The 27,782-nt window shown below is 43.2% G+C and overlaps 1 protein-coding gene across 1 annotated transcript in view; it reads left to right on the top strand.

Moving 5' to 3' along the window:
• Nucleotides 1-219: 219 nt before the first annotated feature.
• The window catches only part of DNER (delta/notch like EGF repeat containing), a 258,886-nt gene continuing 231,323 nt past the window's right edge, over nucleotides 220-27,782 (top strand). The window contains exon 1 of the mRNA XM_089683496.1: nucleotides 220-503. Coding sequence (XP_089539622.1) covers nucleotides 372-503 — 132 coding nt within the window. The 5' untranslated portion in view covers nucleotides 220-371. The remainder of the gene's footprint in view (nucleotides 504-27,782) is intronic.

The following is a 27,782-nucleotide window of genomic DNA, read 5'->3' as shown; positions in this document are numbered from 1 at the left end:
ACATTAGATACTACAATGGGCATCCTATCACCTGGATGGTGCTACAGGGGGGATGAAGGTATGGGGTTCTGGGGTACACACACACCTGTGATTAGAGGGAGCCGGCACTGTGATGGTATAAATCCCTCCTGTGTACAGACCCTCCATCCCTACCGTGCCCCCACACCTCCAGGAGGATAAAGGACTCCATTCCCCATCTCTCTGCCTCCTCCCCCTCCCCTCGGCTGTCACTCAGCGGGTTGTTATGGTAACAGGAGCCGGGCTGGTAGCAGCTCAGTGATCGCAGCATCCATCCAGAGCGGGGAGCGGGTACCAGGAGCACCGCCAGCCGCCGCACCGGACCGCACACACCGACACACCGGGCCTTCCTCATGCCTCCTCCCTGGACCCCCCGACCTCTGCCCGGCCTCACCTTCCTCCTCCTCTCCGGGCTACTGCTGGTCTCTGCTGACCTCCCCGGGGGACCGTGCGGCGAAGGACCGTGCGACATCGGCGACACTCAGGTACGGCCAGTCCTCTGCTATGGACCGACACCACACATCCCGGGACTGGGGACATCCGACACCCAACCACGTCCTATGGTGGGGAGTCCTCTACAAAACTACACAGGAGATTGATTATTGATAGGTGATAGATTGAGATAGAGATATATTATTGATTGCTGATGGATTATAAACAGATGATAGACAATAGATAGGTGATATACATAGATTAGTGATAGGTGATAGATGATAAATAGGTGACAGGTGATAGATAATACATATATGATACATTATAGATGGGTGATAGATAATAGGTGACAGGTGATAGATTATACATGTTATAGAGTATACATTGGTGATACACAGACAATAGATAGGTGAAAGATGATAAATAGGTGATAGATAATAGGTGACAGGTGATAGATAATACATATATGATACATTATAGATGGGTGATAGATAATAGATAGGTGACAGGTGATAGATAATACATATATGATACATTATAGATGGGTGATAGATAATTGATAGGTGACAGGTGATAGATAATACATATATGATACATTATAGATGGGTGAAAGATAAAAGATAGGTGACAGGTGATAGATTATACATATATGATACATTATAGATGGGTGATAGATAATAGATAGGTGACAGGTGATAGATTATACATATATGATACATTATAGATGGGTGATAGATAATTGATAGGTGACAGGAGATAGATTATATATGTTATAGACTATACATTGGTGACAGACAGACAATAGATAGGTGATAGATGATAGATATATGACAGATTAAAGATAAGTGATATATGATGGATTATAGATATATTAGATATATTCTAGATGCATAATAAAGTGTATAATATAATAATATGATAGATTATAGACATATGATAGAGTATTGATAAACAATGGATTTTAGCTATATGATGGATTATAGATGTGTAATAGTTAGATCAAAGACAAAGCAGTGCAGAAAATGTTGGCCCAATATAAATAGTATATAATATAATAATATGAAAGATTACAGAGATATATGATAACGAGATTAGAGCTATGTGATAGATTATTGATACATGATGGATTATAGATATGTAATAGATGATAAAGCAGTGCGCAGACAGTTGGAGGTATAATAATATAAAACTATGATAGATTATTGATTATCATACAATATATATAAGCAACTATAGATTTATAATGGATAGATTATTAGGATAGATAAATGTATTGATACCTGTACATATCATCAATGGATTTTATGGTAAACGATGGGGCCCACATACATATCAGTATTTGGTAATGAAAAGTTAACCCTTGCCATGCCATTGGATTGCTGTGGTCACATGGCCCCTAGCTTGGTGACATTGTATGTTATGTGTGACATTCAGCTGCCAGCTCATGTGCTGGAGAGAACTCTATATGATAAGTGTGGATGTCTTCTATGACCCGTCTTTCCTGTTATCAGGCATAGGGTTATGGCTGCTTTGTAGTCTCCTGCCACCGAGGGAACCTTGTAGTTTTTTATTTTGGTAGATAAATGTACCAGGTTTTCCATCTTGGAGGAAGGGATGGAGCATGGTTGTCATTAATGTTCTAATGCTTGGGTGTTGTGATGTTCATATTTACAAATAAATAAGATTATAAAGAAGAAAGGTGGTTTAGCTGAGGGCATAGATCAAGGCTTTCCTGTGTTTGTTCTGTAGAAGTGTATGCTATGTGGGATCCAGCAGCAATGTATCACAGTGTGGTTGTCACACTTCTCCTATCAAGTGCCAGGGTCTGGAAATAACAGTCACAGCTAGAAGCTCACGTGGGGAATATGTGTCAATGAATGGATTACTCATACACCTTTGATTATACCGATCTCAAGAACAAGCGTAAAAATGATAGGAATCGCATGTCTTTGTTCAGCTCATAATGCTTCAAATGTGGCCTAGACACCAATGATGTGTTTTATTTACAGATCTCCGCATTTTCAAAATGGGCTTCATGTACAATGTCATATAATGAGTGTGTGGGGGTTGTTTTCTTGTGCTTTACTAGAAGGATTCAATAAGATGGCCATTTCACAAACCAGGAAGAAAACCACTGCTTTGTTTCTAATGTCCTCTGTGGCAGTTCAGAAATGGTTCACAGAAAATGACTGGATTAGTGTGGGGATCATATTGAGCACCAGGCGTCATCAGTTGGTGGCAGGTTGGTGATTTGTACCAGCAATGTGTTGATGTCAACTGCATACTATGCTGGATGGTGTCTAGGATCCTAGCAAGATGAGTGTCTGATGTGAGTTTGAGCTGGCAACCTACCATGTCAAATTTGGCCAAGAAAATTCTGTAGAAAAAGGCTCTTGGGTGTATTATATACAGTGCCAGAGAGCTGGTCCATAGAATCTCAGAGAGTCAGATATAATTGAACTGATAAATACATATATACTATACTTGAAAAAGGTGAACAGAAATCCATGCTGGATGTTGCCTAGTCTAGCAGATAACTGTTTGATGCAGAGTTTGACCTGGCAACCTACCTCATCAAAATTATGCCAAGAAAATTCTATGGAGAAACATTCCAAAGTGTATTACATACGGCGCCCAGAGAGCTGGCCCATAGCAATAGAGAGAGTCAGATGTGATTGAACAGATATATACATATATACTTGAGAAAGGTGAACATGCTGGATGTTGCCTAGGATTCTAGCAGATGAGAGTCTGCTGTAGAGTTTGACTAAAATGTCACTTTCCTCACTAAATATATATATATATACCTACTCAAGATCTGAAGGTAAATGCATGCTTGAAAGAGCCAAAAGATCACATTGTGTTGCAGTAGTTTTTCACCTACACATGATGTGCGCACTGCTATTATATACTCATTGTAACTGCACTGGGCTCTGAACGCTACAGGCAATTCTTGTACGCTCTATGTTCTGCTTGTGTGACAGGAGTACTACATTAATATTGCTTGCTATAGGCAGAATGATTTCATCTTGTCCACAGGATTTGTCATTTACTTGTAATGTTATTTTGGCAGAATACTTCTATACAAATTCTGATTGTTTCACCTTCCCTTTTTCTAAGTTGTATTCTCAGTTCAATAGAGTTATTGAAAGGTTTAAACGAATTACAGTTAAATAAGATGAACAGGCAACAGGCAGCCCAACATCATGTTCAACATGCAATACATTTAGTTGACATTTGTCAAATGCCATATGGGTAAGGTATGGTCTCTTCCTAAACACAGTGTTCCATATGGATCCTCACCCAATCTTCTTTGTTGGATGCCAATAAAAAGGAAATGAAGAAACATAGCAAAAATAGGGGAGAGAGATAAAAGAAGAACCGTGAGAATGGGGGATCAGGGAACCTGCAGCTGGGGAGAGATGTCAGGGGTGTAGCCATAGACAATGAAGAACGGTTGAAGTCAAGGGGGTAGAAAATGTTAGATTCATGGTGGCCATTTCTAAAAGAAGGCCACTCTGTCATTCAATATGGCAGTCATTTATCATTAACCTCCTGAGAGTGTAGGTTGGTGAACTTCCATGCATTCACTATGGTCTTTTTTTTTTTCATAGTAAAAAAAAACAAAAAACCATAGTGAATGCATGGAAGTTCACCAACCTACACTCTCTGGAGGTAATGATAAATGACTGCCATATTGAATGACAGAGTGGCCTCCTTTAGAAATGGCCACCATGAATCCAACATTTTCTACCCCCTTGACTTCAATTTTTAAATTGTATTTTGTAACAGCTGTAAACAGTCAGACCTGCCAAAATTATATTTCAGCTATAGAGTCTGTTTGGCTACATAGCCCACTGCCTTCTTATTTTTTCAGAGATTCCAGTAGTGGTATGTTTATGTCATAGTTCCTGGCTCTGCTTGTCTGTTTTGGAATTTGTGATATTCCAACCCACTTTGAGTGTCTCCATTCCTCCATTCTTCTCCTCAATGCAAAATGTCGAATCAAGGAGGAAGAGTGGAAATTCCTTGAAATGGCAGCAGCGTCCAGCAGGTCTCCTGACCTAGAAATATTAGTACTATACTGTATACGTAAAGCCAACACATTCTAGTCTAGTCAGGGATAGAGTGGTGAGGACTTAGAACCCCTGTTAGGTTGTTATTACAATCTGTTTCTCCACTGAAATCTCTGTATTATGTGCCCTGATGACATCCATCATTGGAATTTATAGAAATGGGAAAATACATCATTTTGATTTGTCACCAGAACAGAAGGTGAGAAGAAATCCTCCATGGACTCTGCCAGTTTTTTCTATGGGACTGCAAGTGAAGGGAATTCTCCCCAGTGGAGTTTTAACTACTCTTACATTGCCTGCAATAACAATGTATTGGCTGTAAATAAACTTTAAGTGCAGGAATATTGTCACTGAACAGCCCCCCTCCCCCTTACAAAAGAAGCAATGGCTGAAATATCAGTTATGGATGCACTAGTTCTGTAACCATAGAATTGACAAATACAGCATACATAGTGGTGCTCTTTGGCCTTCATTTGCAAAATTTTAATCAATATTACCCTGGCACATACGCCAGTCCTGGACTAGTCCCAGGACCTGGGTTGCCAATTAGGTTGAAACCATCACAGATGGGGTCTAACTTTTTACATGTACATGCACACTGGATGTTAAAAACAACTGCTCCTGACATCTGCTTCTGGCAAAAAAAAAAACGCTTGATGTTGGCAAACATCTGTACCGTGTATACCCGCATGAAGAGCGTGGCCATTTATTCATTTCATTGGCCAGAATAAGTAATTTATTCTCTCCACTGAAATGAAAAAAACGGCCAAACACTAAACACACTTAGTGTTTACACAGGGTTTTGCCGCATTTGACATTTTTCTGTCAAAATACTCCTCTCCTAAAAGTGATTCTTCTGCCATCAGGAGAGGAGTATTTTAGTGCCTCTAAACTCTGCTGCTCCTAAATTCTGGTAAAAGCCTATGTGTGCATAAACACATAGGCTGTTATTGAGTTGAATTCAAGGGTTCTGGCAATCAGCAGTGTGCATGAGGCCTTTCTGTTGTTGGAAGAAGCTTATATTTGCTGGATTCTACACTAGGCTTCTGTTACATGCACACACATTTTGTTGATCATTTCTTCAGGGGTGCCTTGGAAAAATGTCTAAAAACTGGCCAAAACTTGTATACAAGCCAGCGGCTGGAACAAGCCTGCCTTTTAATTAGACAAAGTCACAGGTTTTCATTGTGCACCATTACGACCTTCTAGCCGCCGGCGTTCTGACAACCGATGACATCATCAGTTGATAAGGAGGATGTCAGCTGCCTGCACAGTGTCCTTGTTTGACCCTTCCCTGCCCCTCTTCATCAGTGCTGGGGTCACATTAGCTCAGTGATGGAGAAAAACTGAGGGAGAAGAAAAACACTGGAATACTAGTCAGTACCAGTGTGCAAAAGTGTATTTACTTTGGAACAATAAATCACCTCTAATGTTGGGTGTCCTACTTGTGTGGATGTTGCTGCATTATATCAAATTATTAGAATAGTTTTTCACACTTTAGAATGGGGTGCCCTTTTAAAATTATGGACAGTCTTGAGGCACCCCATTTTAGAATGGGGTGCCTCAAGACTGTCCATAATTTTAAAGGGTGCCTCGGGACTGTCTATAATTTTAAAGGGTGCCTTGACTGAAAAAAGTTTGAGAAACACTGGTCTATGCAATGTCACCAGGCATATCTGTGCATTCTCAGTATAAAATATTGGGGGATCTGTAGAATATTTTAAATCCACTGCTTTGTGGGCCTGAAGTGCTTGAAGTAATTTGTACCCAATATACTGTTAGATAAAGTCTCTAAAACTGTCCATAGATGGATTGAAATTTGGCCAGTTCAGCAAGGACCGAATGAATTTCAATCTTTTTGTGGCCATTCTAACAATCTACTTCTGTCAAACAGGACTGATTTTTTTTTTTGATCAGCCTGCTGCAGCCAATCACTCTACCACTGACAATGGTCGACCACTGTGCAGATGCTGTAACAACTAGCTACTGTCATATACATTTCAATCACCCTCCACAATTGATGTCACAATCCAGCATTTGAGACAAACTTTATTGTATTAAAACAAGGTACATACATGCAGAAGATCCTTGATGCATTTCACTCATGGAGTAATCATAGCATTCATTATGGTAATGAGTCATTGCCCTTTCGAAAGTAAGGAGGAGGGTTTGAATTTAAAATGAAGATTCAGATCTTATGAAGTCATTCCGAGTAAGTGTTATTTATCATGAAACGCGTTAGAGATCTGTATCTATTGCTGTCCCTTTTTTAATATATTAAAGAAGTTTACTTCAAATGCTTCAGATTGTGCTGTCTTCCATTTGAATCAGTTTTCTTCCATCCAACATGTATTCCCAGTGTCAAGCTAAACATGCACCTAGCTGTGTGGACCAACGAAAGCGGCATAACTTTCTGGCATATCATACAGTGACACTTAGGGTGTCACCAGGGCAAGAAATAAAGGCAGTTCTTCCCATTAAAGATAAAACAGTAATACAAACCTGCGTGGTTCCAAACCTTCTGTATTGTTTTTTTGCTGTTTGTGTCTTCTTTGTAGACATTAGCTTTCACTTCCTATTATGGAGAGAGGCAGCAAAGAGAGATCCCCCAGTGGGAAGAGTGAAAGCAAAAAAAAAGACAACATAAATAAAAATGCATGCTGAAGCACACAGTGCGCAGAAGTTGCCAACTGTCTGCAGAGTCAATAGCGAAAGACCTCCAAAATTTGTATGGCCTTCAGATTAGCACAGCAACAGTGCGTAGAGAGCTTCATGGAATGGGCTTCCATGGCCGAGCAGCTGCATTCAAGCCTTTCATCACCAAGTGCAATGCAAAACGTTGGATGCAGTGGTGTAAAGCACGCCGCCACTGGACTCTAGAGCAGTGGAGACATGTTCTCTGGAGTGAATCACGCTTCTCTGTCTGGCAAGCTGTTGGCCGTGTCTGGGTTTGGCAGTTGCCAGAAGAATAGTACTTATAATAGAGAAATCAGCAAGCGCTTAAGATGAAATAAGCAGCAAATGTAACATAGTTACATAGTTAGTCTGGCTGAAAAAAGACAAAAGTCCATCCAGTTCAACCATAGAAAAAAAAAAAGTTATAATCCTATACCCACAGTTGATCCAGAGGAAGGCAAAAAAAAACCTAGCAAAACATAAACCAATTTGCTGGGAAAAAAAATCCTTCCTGATCCCCCAAGAGGCAATCGGATATTCCCTGGATCAACTTTACCTATAAATGTTAGTATCCAGTTATATTCTGTGTATCTAAGAAACAATCCAGGCCTTTTTTTGAAGCAATCCAATGAGCTGGCCAGAACCAACTCTTGAGGGAGTCTATTCCACATTTTCACAGCTCTCACTGTGAAGAAACCTTTCCATGTTTGGAGATTAAATTTCTTTTCCTCCAGACGTAAAGAGTGCCCCCTTGTCCTCTGTGATGACCTCAGGGTGAATAACTCTACACCGAGTTCACTATATGAACCACTGATGTGTTTATACATGTTGATCATATCCCCCTTAATCTCCTCTTCTCAAGAGAGAATCAATTCAGTTCCTCTAATCTTTCCTCATAGCCGAGCTCCTGCATGCCTCTTATCAGTTTGGTTGCCCTTCTCTGTACTTTCTATATTTTTGTGAATTGGTGCCCAAAACTGAGCTGCATATTCCAGATGAGGTCTTACTAATGATTTGTACAGGAGTAATATGATATCTCTCTCTCTGGAGTCTATACCTCTTTTAATACAAGAGAGGATTTTGCACGGATTAGAAACCGCAGCTTGGCATTGCATGCCATTATTAAACTTGTGATCTACAAGAACCCCCAGATCCTTCTCCACCATTGATTCCCCCAGTTGTACCCCCCTAGTATGTATGATGCATGCATATTCTTAACCCCCAAGTGCATAACCTTACATTTATCAACATTAAACCTCATTTGCCACATAGTTGCCCAATTAAACAGTGCATTGAGGTTGGCTTGTAAATTGAAGACATCCTGTAAGGACGTTATTTCACTGCACAGCTTGGTGTCATCTGCAAAGACTGAAATGGGATTTTTAATCTCAGACCCTATATCGTTTATAAATATATTAAAAAGTAAGGGTCCCAGCACTGAACCTTGGGGTACACCACTGATGACCCCAGACCATTCAGAGTATGAATCATTAAACACTACTCTCTGAATACGATCTTTTAGACAGTTTTCTATCCATTTACATGCAGATTTTTCCAAGCCAGTAGACTTTACCTTACACATTAGCCATGTGTGGGGAACTGTGTAAAACACTTTTGCAAAATCCAAGTATACCACGTCCACCGCCACCCCTCTGTCCAAGGTTTTGCTCACCTCCTCATAAAAAAAAATCAGATTTGTTAGACAACTTCTGTCTTTCATGAATCCATGCTGTCTGTTGCTTAAAATATTTTTTTCCAGCAAGAACTCATCTATGTGGTCTTTTATTAAACTCTCCAGTATCTTCCCAACTATAGAAGTTAAAGTAACAGGTCTATAATTACTTGGTAAAGATTTTGACCCCTTTTTAAATATTGGCACCGCATTGGCCTTACGCCAATCCAGTGGTACTATGCCAGTCATTAAAGAGTCCCTAAAAATTAGAAACAATGGCTTTGAAATGACAGAGCTCAATTCTTTAAGGACCCGTGAGTGTATGCCATCCAGTCCAGGTGCTTTATTCACCTTTATTCTGTCTAAATATTTTTGGATCATATCAATTGTGAGCCAATGTGGATCATCTAGGGCTGTGTCAATACCATGCCCATTCCCCGTGCTCCTTTGTATACACAGAGCTGAAGAAGGTATTAAATAAATTTGCCTGTTCTTTGTCCCCAGTCATCCACTGTAGATTATTTTGTAAAGGGCCTACATGGTCGGATGGACCTTTTTACTATTAATATATTTGAAGAATATTTGGGAGTTGGTCCTGCTATCTTTTGCAATCTGTCATTCGTTTTCAATTTTTGCAGCCTTTATATCCTTTTTGCCTATTCTGTTATATTCTTTGTAATGTTTAAATGATGATCGTGTTCCTTAATTTTTATATTTAATAAAAGCTCTTTTATTATTATTTATAGCCTTTTTAACTTTAGCCATAAGCCACATAGGTTTGATTTTTAGCCTTTTAAACTTGTTGCCCATGGGAATATATTTTGCAGTGTGTTCACATACAGTCTTTTTGAAGAACTCCCATTTCTGTGTTGCGTTCATCAATGCCAATATTTCCTCCCAGTCTAAGTCTTGGAGAGCAGCTCTCAGCCTTGGAAAATTACCTCTCCTGAAATTGAGCGTTTTTATTTTTCCCGTATGTGCTTGCTGTTTACAGCTAACAATAAATGAAATCATGTTATGGTCACTGCTACCCAGATGTTCTTTTATATGGACATTCATAATAAGCTCTTCATGGTTTGAGATTACTAGGCGGCCATCTTAGAGAGTGGCTGGTCAGTGCAATACTCCACAGCTTTGCTTTTACATTTATCTTTCTCCACATGGATGATATGCTTTTCTGCAATAAATCATTAAAATACTAAACTATGGGCACCCTCTTTCTTGGCTCTACACTGAGCTGCTAATTTTCAGAGTCCCATGTGAAATACAGCTGCAGAGCAGCTCCGGACCCAGAGGAGGGAGATCCTTTCTACACTGCACACCCATTCCACCCTAAAGGGGACCTCTGGCAGATCACATAATTTATACAAACTGCGTATTTAAAATGCGCATCTGGTGAGTGTGCATCTTTACCATATTCCCTGCACTTCACCGAACTGAACAATTTTCACATGGAATGTATTTGAGATCACCTGTGCATGGGATCTTCACGTAACATCACTAATTGATGACAGAATATTACTTCCACATGGACTTTTATCCATATATATATATATATATATATATATATATCCACATATATATATATATATCCACATATATATATATATATGTATAGATAATTGTCGCATATATTGATGCTTCACAATTACACTTTATATACAATTTACACTATATGGAATATTTGCACAACTATTGGTTTTATAATATTACTTTTGGATACGAAATTTAATTTACAGTGCTGCACTTTTTGAATATAGAAGAACAGTACTTGCCTGACTGCATTGTGCCAAGTGTAAAGTTTGGTGGAGGGGTGATTATGGTGTGGGGCTGCCTTTCAGGTGTTGGGCTTTGCCCCTTAGTTTCAGTGAAGGGAACTCTTAAGGCATCAGCATACCAAGACATTTTGGACAATTTAATTCTCCCAACTTTGTGGGAACAGTTTGGGTATGGTCCCTTCCTGTTCCAACATAACTGCACACCCGGTGCACAAAGCAAAGTCCATAAAGACATGGACGAGCAAGTTTGGGGTGGAGGAACTTGACTGGCTTGCACAGAGTCCTGACCTCAACCCAATAGAACACCTTTGGGAAGAATTAGAGCAGAGACTGTGAGCCAGACCTTCTCATCCAACATCAGTGCCTGACATCACAAATGCACTTCTGGAAGAATGGTCAAACATTCCCATAGACACACTCCTAAACCTTGTGAACAGCCTTCCCAGAAGAGTTGAAGCTGTTATAGCTGCAAAGGGTGGGCCAACTCAATATTGAACCCTACAGACTAAGACTGGGATGCCATTGAAGTTCATGTACATGTAAAGGCACAATCCCAATACCTTTGGCAATATAGTGTGTGTATGTATATATATATATATATATATTGTAACAGGGTTAGCTCGGCAGCGGGTGTGTGTGACCCCCTGGATGGGTGCACAACACAAAAAGACAGGCACAGCACAACAACAGTGGAGGTGAAAACAAACAAGTGCAATTTATTTACAATATTTACAAAAAAAATGGTAAACCAAAAAGAAACATCAAAATAAATCCTGGCCAACTTGGCTACTTACTGCAACAACCGCTTTCCCTAGCTACCCACTAGGTACAGCCTGCTGCTATACCTAGTTGCTAGTACTTGAAGGCTAGCCACACAGGCTTTGGTCTCTCTGCACACAGATAACAGGTCAGCTCCCCAGACAGTTCAGGCACAGATCTGGTTCCAGGGTGGAGCAACTCCCTAAGCACTCTGGGAAGTTTTATACAGGTGGTAATGAGCCCACTACCTTCAGCTGGGCTCATTACCTCAGTGCTGAAGGACTCAGCACTTCCCTCTAGTGGTACAAATCCCCATAAAGCCTGAACCTCGGACAAATATATCGTCCATCCAGGACGCAACCAGGTGATTTCACCTGCCTACTGTCACATACCCCCCCCTCTTGTTTCAACCTTGGGGTTGTAATACCAGTAGCCAGGTAGGCATGTACCCGGGATAAAGCATCCACATTTCCCATCTGAACTCCAGGGCGATGCTTCATCGTGAAGGTAAATTCCTGTAGGGCCAGAAACCACCTATTTACCCTTCTATTGGTCTCCTTATTTTGAGCCATCCATTTCAAGGGAGCGTGATCGGTGATCAGGTCAAAATGTCTGCCCAGCAGATAGTACCGAAGGGAATCTAGGGCCCACTTTACCGCTAAACACTCCTTCTCAATCGTGGCGTAATTTTCCTCGTGAGACTTTAACTTTCGGCTGAGATAGATTACTGGGTGCTCCTCCCCCTGCCAAACCTGGGACAGCACTGCTTCTAAGCCAACATTGGATGCATCCGTCTGGACCACAAAGTCTTTTGAGAAGTCTGGTGAGTATAGGACTGGCTGGCTGCACAAGGCCCTTTTTAAAGACAGGAAGGCTGCTTCAGCATCAGGGGACCACTTAACCATGACAGCCTCCTTCCCTTTTGTCAGGTTGGTTAGGGGTACTGCCATAGAAGCAAAATGGGGAATGAATCGCCGATAGTAGCCAGCAATTCCTAAAAAAGCCCGTACCTGCTTTTTGTTATTTGGGCGTGGCCAATTCTGTATTGCTTCCACTTTGTTTATCTGAGGTTTTATTACCCCTCTCCCAATAGTGTACCCAAGGTACCTGGCCTCCTCCTGTCCAATCGTACACTTCTTTGGGTTGGCCGTAAACCCAGCTTTCCGTATTGAGTCTAGCACAGCCTGAACTTTTGGCAAATGTGAGGCCCAATCTGCGCTATGGATAATCACATCGTCCAAGTACGCTGCAGCATACTTCTGATGGGGACGAAGAATCTGATCCATTTTTCGCTGAAAGGTGGCCGGTGCATTCTGTAACCCGAACGGCATTCTTTTATACTGGAATGACCCTTCTGGGGTTACAAATGCAGTCTTCTCCTTTGCTGACTTAGCTAGGGGAATTTGCCAATAACCTTTTGTCAAGTCTAGCGTTGTCATGTACCGGGCTGCTCCCAGTCGGTCGATTAGTTCGTCTATCCTTGGCATGGGGTAGGTGTCAAATTTTGTAACTTTATTCAACTGTCGAAAGTCATTACAAAATCGCCAGCTCCCATCTGGTTTGGGCACCAACACTATGGGGCTGGACCAGTCACTTTGGGACTCCTTTATCACCCCCAAATCTAGCATTCTCTGTACTTCCCCACGTATTGCCTCCCGTCGAGCCTCTGGGATTCTGTAGGGTTTCAGTTTTACCCTTTCCCCCGGTGGGGTGATAATGTCATGCTCCACCCCCGAGGTTTGTCCCGGCAGCTCAGAAAAAACATCTGTGTTGCGGAGCACAAACTCTTTAGCCTCCTGTTTTTGAATTGTAGACAGCGTGACTGCTATTCCAACCTCCGGAACCAAGCAGTTAGATGGCGCTGGTGACAAAACCTCAGCAACTAGGGATTCCCTGTCCCTCCAGGCCTTTAACAGATTAATGTGGTAGATCTGCTCCGGTTTCCGCCTTCCTGGTTGTCTGACCCTGTAATTCACCTCACTCACTCTCTCAATCACCTCATATGGGCCATGCCATTTGGCCAGGAATTTGCTTTCAACCGTAGGGATTAGCACTAGCACTCTATCTCCTTCAGCAAACAACCTGGTCTGGGCCCCCCGATTGTACACCCTCTGCTGCGCTAACTGTGCTTGGGCCAAATGTTCCTTTACGATAGGCATGACCTGGGCAATTCTATCTTGCATTTGGGCGACGTGCTCAATCACACTCCGGTGGGGAGAACTCTCACTTTCCCAAGTTTCCTTGGCGATATCTAACAGCCCCCTTGGGTGTCTCCCATAGAGCAACTCAAATGGTGAAAACCCTGTGGAGGACTGGGGTACCTCCCGGATGGCAAACATCAAATAGGGTACTAAATAATCCCAACCCTTTCCATCCTTATCTACCACCTTCCTTAGCATTTGTTTCAGGGTTTTGTTGAACCTTTCCACCAACCCGTCAGTTTGGGGATGGTACACAGAGGTGCGCAACTGTTTTACCTTGAACAGCTTGCACAGCTCTTTCATCACCCGGGACATAAAGGGGGTTCCCTGATCCGTAAGCAGTTCCTTTGAAATACCCACTCGGGTGAACACGAGGAATAGCTCCTTAGCTATTGTCTTGGCAGAGGTATTTCGGAGTGGAATTGCTTCTGGATAGCGGGTGGCATAATCGAGTATGACCAACATGTACTGATGCCCCCTAGCGGATTTCACCAGCGGACCTACCAAATCCATGGCAATCCTTTCAAAGGGGACCTCAATGATGGGAAGAGGTACCAGTGGACTACGGAAATGGGGCATAGGGGCTGACTTCTGACACACAGGGCAAGAGGAACAGTAATTTTCTACCTCCTTAATGACCCCAGGCCAATAGAACCGCTTCAGTACTCTTTCCCGTGTTTTCTCCGCCCCCAAATGACCCCCAAGGATGTGTCCATGGGCCAACTCCAACACCATATTCCTGTAAGGTCTGGGCACCACCAGTTGCTCAATGGTTTCTTCTGCCCCTTGAGCAACTCGATAGAGTAGGTCCCTTTCCACAAGGAAGTATGGATAAGCAGCAGTTTTCTCAGGACTCACTAGTTGGCCATCTACTTTTACTACATTTTCCCGGGCTTTTATCAGCGTGGGGTCTTTCAGCTGTTCGGTGGCAAAATTTTCCCTATGCACCTCTAAGTCCGAGAACTCCACAACCGGCAGATTTTCATCTGAGGAGGCGGGCTCCTCCCCAGTTCCTTGGGTCTCCCCAGCTAGTACCGACAAGGGGAACTTGGGAGAGACCTCACCACACTCAGACGCTTTCTGGGATTCACCTTCCTGGTCTGCAGGGGAGACAGTGGGGGGGTCAGAACAATCCCAGAGTTCCCAGAATTTTGGAAAATCCCTCCCCACAATGGCATCATGTGGTAAGTGAGGTACCAATCATACCTGATGAGACAGGTTACCTTTGGGGGTCTCAAAAAACACAGTAGCCACGGGATACTCCCTAGTGTCCCCATGCACACAAATCACCGCCACCTTTTTATGCCCAGAGACCTCTGTAGTGACCATCTCCTTTCTTATCAAGGTTACCAGGCTACCTGAATCCAGCAACCCCACAATATTATTTCCATTAACAGTCATTTTGCACAAATGTTTCTCAGTGCCCGGGCTGGCCGTGCATACCACTGTCGCAAACAGCGACTGACGTCTATTGCTCAGAAAGTCACACTGCATAGGCTCATCCACCACTGGGCAATTAGCTGCAATATGTCCCTCTTGCCGGCAGCGGTAACAAATAATGTTTTTCACCGCTTCTTGCGGCCTTGGCCTTCCTGGCCGCTCTTGCCAGACATTGGGTAATACTCCCACCCTCTCACTCTCTCCACCCTCACCCCTTGTAGTCATCTTACCCGCCGCTGGGGATGGTCTGGTCTTAGGGTGGAAAGTCCGTGAGTCTCTGGAAGAGGAGGTCAGGTTCTCAGTAGCCAAGTATCTCTCCACTAGATCCACCAGCTTGTCTGCGGTTTCTGGGTCTCCATGGCTGACCCACTTTTGAATAGTATTAGGCAGAGACCTTAGGAACCGATCCATGACGACACGTTCCACAATTTTTGGGGCGGTCAAAGTCTCTGGCTGCAGCCACTTCCTGCTCAGGTGAATGAGATCATACATCTGTGACCTGGGAGGTTTCCCAAGCCGAAAAGTCCAATTATGTACCCGCTGAGCACGGACAGCGAGGGTAACACCCAATCGGGCCAAAATTTCCGCTTTTAGCACATCATAGTTTTTGGCCTGGTCCGGCTCCAGGTCATAGTAAGCTTTTTGCGACTCTCCAGTTAATAATGGGGCCATCAATCCAGCCCACTGTTCTTTAGGCCACTTTTCCCTTTCAGCAGTCCTTTCAAAGGTGGTTAGAAACACCTCCGGATCATCCTCTCCAGTCATTTTTGGCAATAAACAGCCCACAAAAAATGATGGTGTTTTACCAGAATCATCACCAGCCTCAGTCTGCTGCCTCTGCTGGAGCTGCTTCAAAACAGCCTCAATTTGTTGCTGGTGTTTCTGGTCCTGTTGCACCAGCAATTCCCTATGGTGGACCTCTGCTTGTTCCAAGGCCTTCTGCTGGGCTGCACTGCTCTGCTGGAAACTTGCATTTGCCTGCTGTTGATTGGCATTTGCTTGTTGTTGATTGGCATTTGCCAGAGCCAACTGTCTGATTATCTCCTCCATGCTGGCCTTTAGTTACCACAACTGCCCGCATCCTCCACCATATGTAACAGGGTTAGCTCGGCAGCGGGTGTGTGTGACCCCCTGGATGGGTGCACAACACAAAAAGACAGGCACAGCACAACAGTGGAGGTGAAAACAAACAGGTGCAATTTATTTACAATATTTACAAAAAAAATGGTAAACCAAAAAGAAACATCAAAATAAATCCTGGCCAACTTGGCTACTTACTGCAACAACCGCTTTCCCTAGCTACCCACTAGGTACAGCCTGCTGCTATACCTAGTTGCTAGTACTTGAAGGCTAGCCACACAGGCTTTGGTCTCTCAGCACACAGATAACAGGTCAGCTCCCCAGACAGTTCAGGCACAGATCTGGTTCCAGGGTGGAGCAACTCCCTAAGCACTCTGGGAAGTTTTATACAGGTGGTAATGAGCCCACTACCTTCAGCTGGGCTCATTACCTCAGTGCTGAAGGACTCAGCACTTCCCTCTAGTGGTACAAATCCCCATAAAGCCTGAACCTCGGACAAATATATCGTCCATCCAGGACGCAACCAGGTGATTTCACCTGCCTACTGTCACATAATATATATATATATATATATATATGACAGGAGTGACTTTTGGGGGTGGGGGGACCTCTGTATCATCTCCCCAAATCATTATGTTTAACCCACCCTGTGCCTGTTTAAAGGGTACAGGGTGTGTATGTGTATGTCTGAGTCTTGTGTATAATGTGTGTTCCTTTGTTCTCGGCCACATGGCTGTCCATTGTCTGTTTGCCATGTGCTTCCCCCCATTGTGCTGTGTCTTCCTGTCCAGCCAACTATTATGGGATGTACTGTTTGTGTATTGGTGTGGGGGTTGGTCAATGTCCTTTGCCATGTGCTTCATCCCATTGTTCTGTGTCTTGGTTGGATGGAGAGGGGTGATGAGGTGTTTCCTGCCTATACTGTAGCCCTTCCCACTGATAGGGCGGGCTGATGAGGTGTTTCTTGTCCCTGGTTGTCTTTCCCCGCCCTCTGTATATATTCTGTTTTTTGTGTTAAAATAAAGAGTTGGCATCCTGTATTAAGAAGAGCTGGGTGCTGTCTATTTTCCTGAGGGATTTCAAGGGTGTGGTCCGTGGATGGTGTTCGGACAGCGGAAGCTGCGGGATAACGGAATATACCCAAGTGCGGTCGGGTACCGGTTCCGTTACATTGGTGGCAAGCAGTGGGATTGTGCTTCCAGCTGTAAACACATCCAAACCACCACCGGGATTCAAGTGCAGGAAAAGACGTCAGTCACCCCAGTGGAGCTATGGATCTGGCATCAGTGTTCCCAGGGCTGCTGCAGATCGTCCTTGCAACATACCCCAGGACTGTGTCTACGGATCAGTACCTGGAGCTCAGGCAGCGGATTTGGGAGGTGCTTTGGAGAGGAGCGGTCCAGGCTGCTGGTATGGACAAAGGCAAGTGCTACCCAACCCCAGGGGAACGGGCCAGGGACCATCGGAAGTCACGGATGCCATTCCTGGGAGAGCAACCCCAGGAGCAATGGGTGGCTGAGTTGGACAGACTGGTCCAGCAGGAGATAGAACTGGACAACAGATATCGGGCTCTGCGGTGGTACGCAGAGCAAGAATATTTAGGGGTGTCAACAGAGTGCTCTCCTGAGGGACTTGACTTTGGTGGGCCTGGATTGCTGTGGGAGAGCCTTACAGATCTTTTTGTGTTTGGCGATAGAGGAGAACATACTCTGAAGGAGTTACAAGAAGGCAGAGAGGCTATGTTCGGTCTCAGAGGGGTCTCAGAGCTTGAGCCAGATCTGCAATACCTGCTGATGAAAGAACTGCATCTGGAAAGGGCATACAGGCAGCTGCTAGGACATGTTTGGCAGCATGCCCAAGAGTCATCAGTGGAAATTCCAGAGACTGGGGATCTGATAGACCTCTCAGCTGAGGAGGAACCAGCAGTAGACCTGGTAACAGGGCCAAAAATTACTGAACTCTGCCCAGCACTGGTAACGTCTCCTGAGTTCCACGAACAGGAGATGGTGAGCCCTGATCCCCAAACACCAGTTCCAGAGGCTGGGGATTCGATTGACTTTTTTACTGAGGAGGAACCAGCCGGGAGGCCGCCAGCTGAAGCGCTGACAACTGGACAGAGGGTCCAGGACCTCTGCCCCATGCCTGTGGTAGTTTCAGAGGCCCAAGGTGAGAAGGGAGAGGAGGTTGTTGTCCTCCCTCCCCCACAATCAGCCAGAGTGGAGGAAACTGTTTTCCCTCCCAAGCCAGGATCTGTGCACCAGGGGAACAGTGACAGAGGAGTGCCATCCCAGCAGCAGATCCACAGTCTGGGAGTGGAGGAAGGCAGCCTCCCTCCCCCACGGTTAGCCGGAGCAGATGTGGGGTCCCCAGCAGAAGTGCTGGCACCAGGGCAGAGTGCCGCTGGCCTCTGCCTAGCAACTACAGTCACCACTTGGATACCCCAGGGATGCTGGGTAGTCGGCCCAGATCCCCTACAGAAGGATGGAGTCGGCCCAGCCACCCTGTCTTCTCTCCAGCGGCTGAGAGGATTTCCGGGAGAAGGACCAGTCTGTACTTCTCCCCAGCGGTGGGTATGTTCTACGGGAGAGGCAGAGGTTGGCTGGGTGAGTAACGCTTGGTGTGGGACAATTTGCATGGGGTACTGTGCGGGTGCTGGCATTGAGGGACTGGAGGTACTAACTAACTTCAGAGTACATCCGTCTGGGATCTACTCCTGCGTTAGTCTCCTGCCGAAAGGGGAGATATGTGACGGGAGTGACTTTTGGGGGTGGGGGGGACCTCTGTATCATCTCCCCAAATCATTATGTTTAACCCACCCTGTGCCTGTTTAAGGGGTACAGGGTGTGTATGTGAATGTCTGAGTCTTGTGTATAATGTGTGTTCCTTTGTTCTCGGCCACATGGCTGTCCATTGTCTGTTTGCCATGTGCTACCCCCCATTGTGCTGTGTCTTCCTGTCCAGCCAACTATTATGGGATGTACTGTTTGTGTATTGGTGTGGGGGTTGGTCAATATCCTTTGCCATGTGCTTCATCCCATTGTTCTGTGTCTTGGTTGGATGGGGAGGGGTGATGAGGTGTTTCCTGCCTATACTGTAGCCCTTCCCACTGATAGGGTGGGCTGATGAGGTGTTTCTTGTCCCTGGTTGTCTTTCCCCGCCCTCTATATATATTCTGTTTTTTGTGTTAAAATAAAGAGTTGGCTTCCTGTATTAAGAAGAGCTGGGTGCTGTCTATTTCCTGAGGGATTTCAAGGGTGTGGTCCGTGGATGGTGTTCGGACAGGGGAAGCTGTGGGATAACGGAATATACCCAAGTGCGGTCGGGTACCGGCTCCGTTACAATATATATATATATATATATATATATATATATATATATATATATATATATATATTTGTTTTTTATCCCCAAACAAATCACTGCTGACAGATTGGAACCTGTGTCTCTGGCAGGCAAAATACCAATCTGTACAACTCAAGTGTGCACTTCACTACATTATAAGAGTTACAGGCTCCTATTGTATTGTAATCATAAACCATGCAGAAGATGGACAGTTTAAGAAGGGTTGTCCTCCACTTCTATTCAGCAGCGCAGTAAACAAAGCTTAGTTTTCAATATAGCATAAAACAAAACATCTGTTCATCCAAGACCCATAGACTCCAGAGAGAGATATAATTTTACCCCTGTACAAATCATTAGTTATACCTCATCTGGAATATGCAGTTCAGTTTTGGGCACCAATTCACAAAAATATATAGTGAACTCGGGGTAGAGTTAATCACCATGAGGTCATCACAGAGGACAGGGGGACTCTTTACGTCTGAAGGAAAAGAAATTTAATCTCCAAACACGGAAAGGTTTCATCACAGTGAGAGCTGTGAAAATGTGGAATGGACTCCCTCAAGAGTTGGTTCTGGCCAGCTCCATGGATTGCTTTAAAAAAGTCCTGGATTGTTTCTTAGATACACAGAATATAACTGGATACTAACATTTATAGGTAAAGTTGATCCAGGGAATATCCGATTGCCTCTCGGGGGATCAGGAAGGAATTTTTTTCCTTGCAGGAGCAAATTGGATCATGCTTTGCTGCATTTTTTTTTGCATTCCTCTGGATCAACTGTGGATATGGGTTTATAACTTTTTTTTTTTTTTTAACGGTTGAACTGGATGGACTTTTGTCTTTTTTCAGCTAGACTAACTATGTAGGCCGCTAACTAAATTCAAATCAATTTCTGCCTAACAGGGTGCCTCTTAATGGGTTTCCCAAACAGCTGCTCCTTCACCTTTTTTGTTTTGCCAGCAGTCAGCAGCAGGTTCCTACAGCACAGAGAGACTGAAAGAACCCTGAGCATCAGTCAGCTCACACACAAAAAGGCCTGTGGATAGCTGAGAGTAATTAATGAGGTCTGGCTACAAGATAAGATGGCAAAAATGGAGATTTTATTCCTGCAAAAGCTCTACAACAGCTGCGGAGTCCAGGACACAGACCAAAAAAGTTTGATTTCCCTATAACAAACAAAAATGTTGAAATCCCTCACCATGTGTAGGTAAGAAACCTAGGTTACATGTATACACCATCTACAAGCTTGCCAGCCAGTCTTCCACAACCAGGACGAGACAGGACTGGGAGCCAGCAGGTTTGCTGTAGGCAAATGTGCTGACAAAGGACATGTTGATTGTAGGTGAAGGTAGAGTGAGCAGAGGAATGACCTCATCAGTCTAATGATGCTCCTCCACTGTCCTATCAGCAGGCTGAGAGTGGAGCAAGAACACAGTTCTATTATTTCTTTTTGTAACAAGCTAAGTGATGCCATCTGCCTGACTGAGCTATATGGTAGGGATGTATACATTTTATAACTGGAAAGACAGAAATACAAATCCATTGGAAAGTAAAAACAGGTCTCTTATATGTATTGCATCTATATATTTAACTGTTCAACTTTAAATCTACTATACCGCTTTGTGGTTTAAAAAAATGCAACTGAATCCACCAGGAGCATTAAGTTTCCAACTTATAGACTAGCAAATATGACAACATGGTCTACTAGGTATTTTAAGGGTCAGCATTTCTGTGTCTTCTATGAAATGTCTCTACATGTGACAGTTTTTGCCTCTGAAATGTGTTTTGATAATATATTTTAAGTTTTAGCACTATTTTGATTTCCTACAGAGTTGCCAAATATAATTACAACACAATAGTGGCTTCAAATGAACCAAATATAGCTAGTCATAAAAAATGTGCTTGTTAGAGTTCCAGTAATATTTGGCCAGAAACTATTCACCTGGCAAGCATGACTATGTTGGAGAATCAAAACGTAAAGCATCTGATGAAGGAGGTATGCCACCAAAATGATATGCTGATTGTTGCATTCTTTTATATGGCAAGTTCCCCATTTTAAATGGAAGCAAAGTTCTATTCTGTAATTGTACCATTTGCGGAGTGGCTCTGTGACTGACTGTTTTAGAGATGAGCATCATCTAGTGACCTGAAACTAACAACTAGGGGTTCCATGGAACCCTAGGGTCCTTCCAGAGAATGCTAGGGGTTTCTTGAGCAGTGACTAATTTCTGCCTTTCAGATGAGTGACCGTTGGCACTAATACTATTTTTGGATATCTGTATGGGACTCATTCTTCACACTAATGTGATTCTTCCTGATGACTTCCAGTGTAAAGGGGCCCTTTTCTCACTGACCATCAGTGTAAGGCAGACTTTTCCCATTGACCACCAATGTAAGGAGCATACTTTCTTTTCACTGTCAGTGTAATGGGTCCTTCTCTCACTGACCATCAGTGTAAGGGGTACCCTTCTCCCAATAAGCACCAATGCAAATAGCATTCTTTCCTGTCATTATTAGTGTAGTGGGGCCCTTCTCTCAGTTACCATCAGTGTAAGGGGACCCTTCGCCTAATGACTATCAAAATAAGGAGCATAGTCCTCTCACTACAAATGTATTGAGGCCTTCTGTCACTGACTATCAGTGTAAGGGGGGCTTTTCTCCCAATGATCTCCAATGTAAGGAGCATTCTTCTCTCTCACTGTAATGGAGCCTTACTCTTACTTACCATCAGTGTAAGGAAGTCCTTCTCCCAATGACCACCAATGTAAGGAGCATTCTTCCCTTTCGCTGTCAGTGTAAGGGGCCCTTCTCACAATGACCATCAATTGAAGGCGTTCTCTTTGCAAATGACCACCAGTCTGCAGTGACCACCATTGTAATGGGGTATTTCACTGCCACCAATGTATTGGATCACTGTGTCCTTTTTTTCCTTTTTTTTTTCACCTGCCGAACCAGTCAGTAACACGCTTCCAGTTTAGTTTCAAGGGTGTCTCTGCTCCACGGAAGAAGTGACAGAGACACCTTTTGACAGCAAATAATTAGAAAGTAACCACCTCCAAACTAAAATAAATGCCCTATAACACCATCAACACCCTCCCCTAAAGGTGTGCAAAATCATATAAAGTGACAGTGAATTTACAAATTTATCCTAATATACAATAGCTGTGAGATATAATATCTCTATATACCTTTATCCCAAAAATGAAAATTATTATTTTTTATATATCCAGTCCACTAAAAATAAAGTCCACTCAAATTTATGTACAATCCACCAACTAAAAGTCCAAAAATTTCTTCCAACGATGTCCCAAAATATATCCACCTCAAAAAAAAGGAAAATCACATAGTGCATTACCCTTTATACATCACAATTTCCATATAATTTATATAGTGAATATCCGTGAAAAAATAGTGAAAAACGTGAATCAGAGAAAAATGAATATATATAACACTCAACAGTGCCACATCAACACCACAGCAAAGTTTAAGTGCACACTTCTATTTATAGTAAGGGTACCCTTACCAACTATCCCAAAATAATATGCTTCAAAATGCTTCAGGAACTTTCCAGACTAGTCCTCTCATAGATTTTACTTCAGACCTCTCTTGTTACCACGGTACTCTCTGATCTCCTGAAACACTCTGTTTGCATTCATCTCCAAGAGAACACACAGGACATAGTATAATACCGCCAGATAGATATATCAAATATACTTTAATGTAAATTGCTCACATGATAAAAGATTTAAAATCGCTTAATAGGTAATAGAAGGAGTCTCACAACCATCCAGGGAAACGTCCAAGTGTAACTCCACGATTTTCCCTTCTCCAAGATGGCCGCCAGTAAACTTCCGGTTCCGGTAAAACGTCTTGACGTCACTACCCTTGACGCGTTTCGTCATCGACTTAATCATAAGTGACCTTAAACCTTATGATTAAGTCGATGACGAAACGCGTCAAGGGTAGTGACGTCAAGACGTTTTACCGGAACCGGAAGTTTACTGGCGGCCATCTTGGAGAAGGGAAAATCGTGAAGTTACACTTGGACGTTTCCCTGGATGGTTGTGAGACTCCTTCTATTACCTATTAAGCGATTTTAAATCTTTTATCATGTGAGCAGTTTACATTAAAGTATATTTGATATATCTATCTGGCGGTATTATACTATGTCCTGTGTGTTCTCTTGGAGATGAATGCAAACAGAGTGTTTCAGGAGATCAGAGAGTACCGTGGTAACAAGAGAGGTCTGAAGTAAAATCTATGAGAGGACTAGTCTGGAAAGTTCCTGAAGCATTTTGAAGCATATTATTTTGGGATAGTTGGTAAGGGTACCCTTACTATAAATAGAAGTGTGCACTTAAACTTTGCTGTGGTGTTGATGTGGCACTGTTGAGTGTTATATATATTCATTTTTCACTGATTCACGTTTGATTCACGTTTTTCACTATTTTTTCACGGATATTCACTATATAAATTATATGGAAATTGTGATGTATAAAGGGTAATCACTATGTGATTTTCCTTTTTTTTGAGGTGGATATATTTTGGAACATCGTTGGAAGAAATTTTTGGACTTTTAGTTGGTGGATTGTACATAAATTTGAGTGGACTTTATTTTGTAGTGGACTGGATATATAAAAAATAATAATTTTCATTTTTGGGATAAAGGTATATAGAGATATTATATCTCACAGCTATTGTATATTAGGATAAATTTGTAAATTCACTGTCACTTTATATGACCTTTTGACAGCAGCATTGTCAATCTGGGGAGAGGGTAGTGTTAGATGGATTTTTTTAAGCAGTTACAGCAACAGCTTTCTTTTTCCTTTTGGATAAAGGTTTTACATAACGAAATAAAAGCTGACCATTGTAAGTACCCCCTGCCAGTGTTAAATGGTTTGTCGCAACCCTCTAACTTTTACTTTGACTTGACAGCTTTGTTAACATTACCAGCTATGTAGCTTGGCAAGTTAAAGGAAATAACAGACTTACCGGCTGGATCACCAGGTCAAAATAAAATACAAAATCCTAAAAAAAATGAAAACTAATGTAGCAACCACAACTAAGAATTGGTAAGCTGCAGTAAAGTACAATTTTATTTTTGGGTTTAATACTGCTTTAATAATTACAGAATAAACATGTAACATTGTCACTATGTAGTGATTTCCATGGCTTCTCTTTAAAAAAATATGATCCTAAGAAACCTGAAAGACCCAGATCAACTTGATATGAAACCCCGATCAGTTTACCCAGTAGAATAGTGAAGTCTTACAGACTTCTGATCCGCAGGCTGTTGTATATTCCTGATAAAAGGTCATACTGAAAGAACTGTATGCAAATGTCATCATAAAATGTCATCAACCAACAAGAGAGTTCTGTGTTACATTATAGTGTGCAGTTATTTACCGCATTAATAAACAAAGGAAATGCCCATTTGGCTATAAATATCTTTTATTTTTTCAGGGAAGACCAGGAAAGTATGTCCTGTGTTCTATCGGATTTTCTTTAGAGACAGAGGGGAATTTAGCAAAACTGGAGCAGCCAGAATGTGGAGCAACTGTTCATAGCAACCATTTAGCTTCTATTTTTCATTTTTAATGCTTAACTGAACAGGTTGAACATAGAAGCTGATTGGTTGCCATGTACATCTGCTCCCAGATTCTGTTTGCTCTGATTCTGAGAAATCCCACTCATTGTCTCCAGAACTATCTTTGGATTGCCTTCCATGTCACCCACACCACCTCCATAGGATGTAGGTATGGGTAGCACCTGCACTAGTGTGTTTATTGAAGGAGTTCCCTGCTAACAATCTGTTTAAGGCCAAACATGTTGTTTCTGTTGTTGTGCCCACAGGAGACAAAAAGAGAGCTGATACAGAAGGAATGTAGTAAAGATGGGATTATCTAGGCTGGTCTATAGAGACACTAGAGCTCAGTATGGATGCTTAGCTGTTTAAAGCTGAACTGTCTTTAGGAGGAGTTCTATCTATCCTAAAAACCAGAGTCCCATTGCAAGTAATCCTGCCAATACCCAACATCACTTAATACAGTACATGTTTGAGCTAAGCTACCTGCTTAGGAATGGATCAAGGAGATAAAAAAATATGTAGGCAACTAAGACTTTAGGTCAACTTTAAAACAGCATATTGCACATAATGGCACAGCTGCCATTGCCATATGCTCTGAAGCTTCTTCCACTGCTGGTGTCTTCCACTTTAAAAATACCCTGTCACTAACTTACAAAAATTGCACAGAAAAATCAAACATTGTGCCGCTGAACTTGCTAGCAAATCTGACTACTTCAGTAAGAGCAAGTTCCCTAGAACAGTACCGTCCCTCCTTACACATCATAGCCTTCTCCTCTTCTTGAAGTGTGTAGTGTGTGAGTTCCCATTTACTCACCATGCTTAGATGTAGGTGTAGAACCCTCTAGCCCTTTGTCCCATAGCTCCCTAGAAAGATAAGTTCCTCAGCTTTCCTCCCTTGTGACCTTAGCGAAGGCACACCTGATGAGGCAGAGGTAGCTGGGCAATTGATCTACAGCTAGGTGAGAAGCCTTCAACTATTAAAGCTGGTGTGTAGGCAATCAGGCAAGAGCCTAATAGCACAAAGCTTCTCCTGAAGACCCATCTACTGTGGGGAGCATCTCTGCAGCTGCTACCAGAGTACTCCAGTTGCAGTGGGTGGCCCCTCTGTGTCATCATTCCTTTGGTCCCTTCAGCTGTTATGCTACCAGACTATGCTACCAGAGCCACCGTGGACTTCACTGAGAGGGATGCTGTTTATGAGTATAATTGCATGTAGCTGTTTGCTTTCTGAAATGTTGGTTCTCAGCTTGACTCTCCGTTGTTATTGTAACACCCTGCTACAAGTAGATGCAGGATGTTAAAACAAACAAGATGGCAGTGTCCTGCAGAACAGTGGCATTCACATTCTGTAGAGCACCCCCATGGAACTTGAATGCTGAACCACAGGACTTTGCTAAAGAACAGTGTAGTAAAGAACTACATTTCCTAGAGGAGCTGGCGTGTGGGCAGAGGTGTATATATGTGAAAGCCCGGGAGATGAGACATAAAGTGAGAGGAGAGAGATCTGGAGAGAGGAGTGCACTGACTGTGAGAGGACCGGACCAGGCCGTGGAAAAAAAGAAAGAGAGGTGGCAGGGAGAGTCTGCTGATCGCTGACCTTGCCGCATCGTGGAGAAACTAATCTGCTAGCAGGTGACCGAGCAGAATGCTGCATGCGGTGACCGGAGAGTGTGTGAAGGCCTTATCAAAGGAGACAGGAAGAGACTGCCAGAATTCGCGAGACGCCATCCCTTGGGTGAGAGTACTAAGCATTATCAAGGACAGGGAACACTGACACCTGCTCCACCTTTGCTATTCTCCTGCATACAGTTGTGGACATTGCACATAGTAATTATAAGTTGCGGCCTAGTTCCTTCAGCTGCTATTGTCTGATTACACTTAACACAGCCTTATCATCAGAACTGATAGCAGAACAGTTGACCCACAGGCCAAACCACTGCTGTGTGTCCATCATCATCAATTCACTCTGCTAAGGAGGCCTTTTCCCTACGGTGCCAAAAGTTTTGTAGCCCAGAGAAGAGTTGCCTGTGCCAACAATCACTTTTACCAGATTGGCCACTTGTTGCTTCAAATTTGCTAGTGATTAGTACCTTAACCCCTTCACGCCAGCGCCTCCCGGCCCTTTAAGAGTTTCAGAAGTGGGGCGGGGTTTAGGGTCATGTGACCGCCGTGATGGTTACATGATCGGGAAAGGTCCCGATCGAAAGAGGAGATCGGGACCTTTCCGTGAGTACCGGACATGTGTGCTGGGAGCGCACAGGGCGCGCGCTCTCGGCACATATGTCCTTTTTTAATAGAACGCAAATGTGCGACCGCTCGGTGTCTAGGGCCAGACCCCGGGAGGCCGCACATTTGCGTTTGGCCGGCGTGAAGAGGTTAATGGAACATTACATCTGTAAAATTTCTGCTTGCAGGGGGAGTGTTATTCTTCTCTCTCTTTATTACACTGTTCCTCAGAGAGTTACAGTCCACACTTCTCTTCACTGTGCACCAACTGGACCCCGTCACACTCACAGAAGACTCTTCATTGCCTTTAAAGAACATTGGTTGTTTTGGGGTAAAGAGTTCTTTTCCTTATTTCAGGCTATCTCCTTGCCATCAGGTCCTTAGCTAGTCTACCTGTTTGATGGTCATAGCTGCTCACTGGGGACTGTAAGACCACCTCAGGTTTAAGGTATTGGGTTAGTTTCTGAAAACAGACCTGCTAATACCTATTGAAA

Source organism: Staurois parvus, unplaced genomic scaffold, assembly GCF_062004578.1.
Source record: "Staurois parvus isolate SC_StPar_1 unplaced genomic scaffold, SC_StPar_1.0 ptg000312l, whole genome shotgun sequence".
Taxonomy (NCBI): domain Eukaryota; kingdom Metazoa; phylum Chordata; class Amphibia; order Anura; family Ranidae; genus Staurois; species Staurois parvus.
The sequence above is the reverse complement of the archived record's forward strand: the minus strand, read 5'-3'. Positions and strand labels throughout refer to the sequence as shown.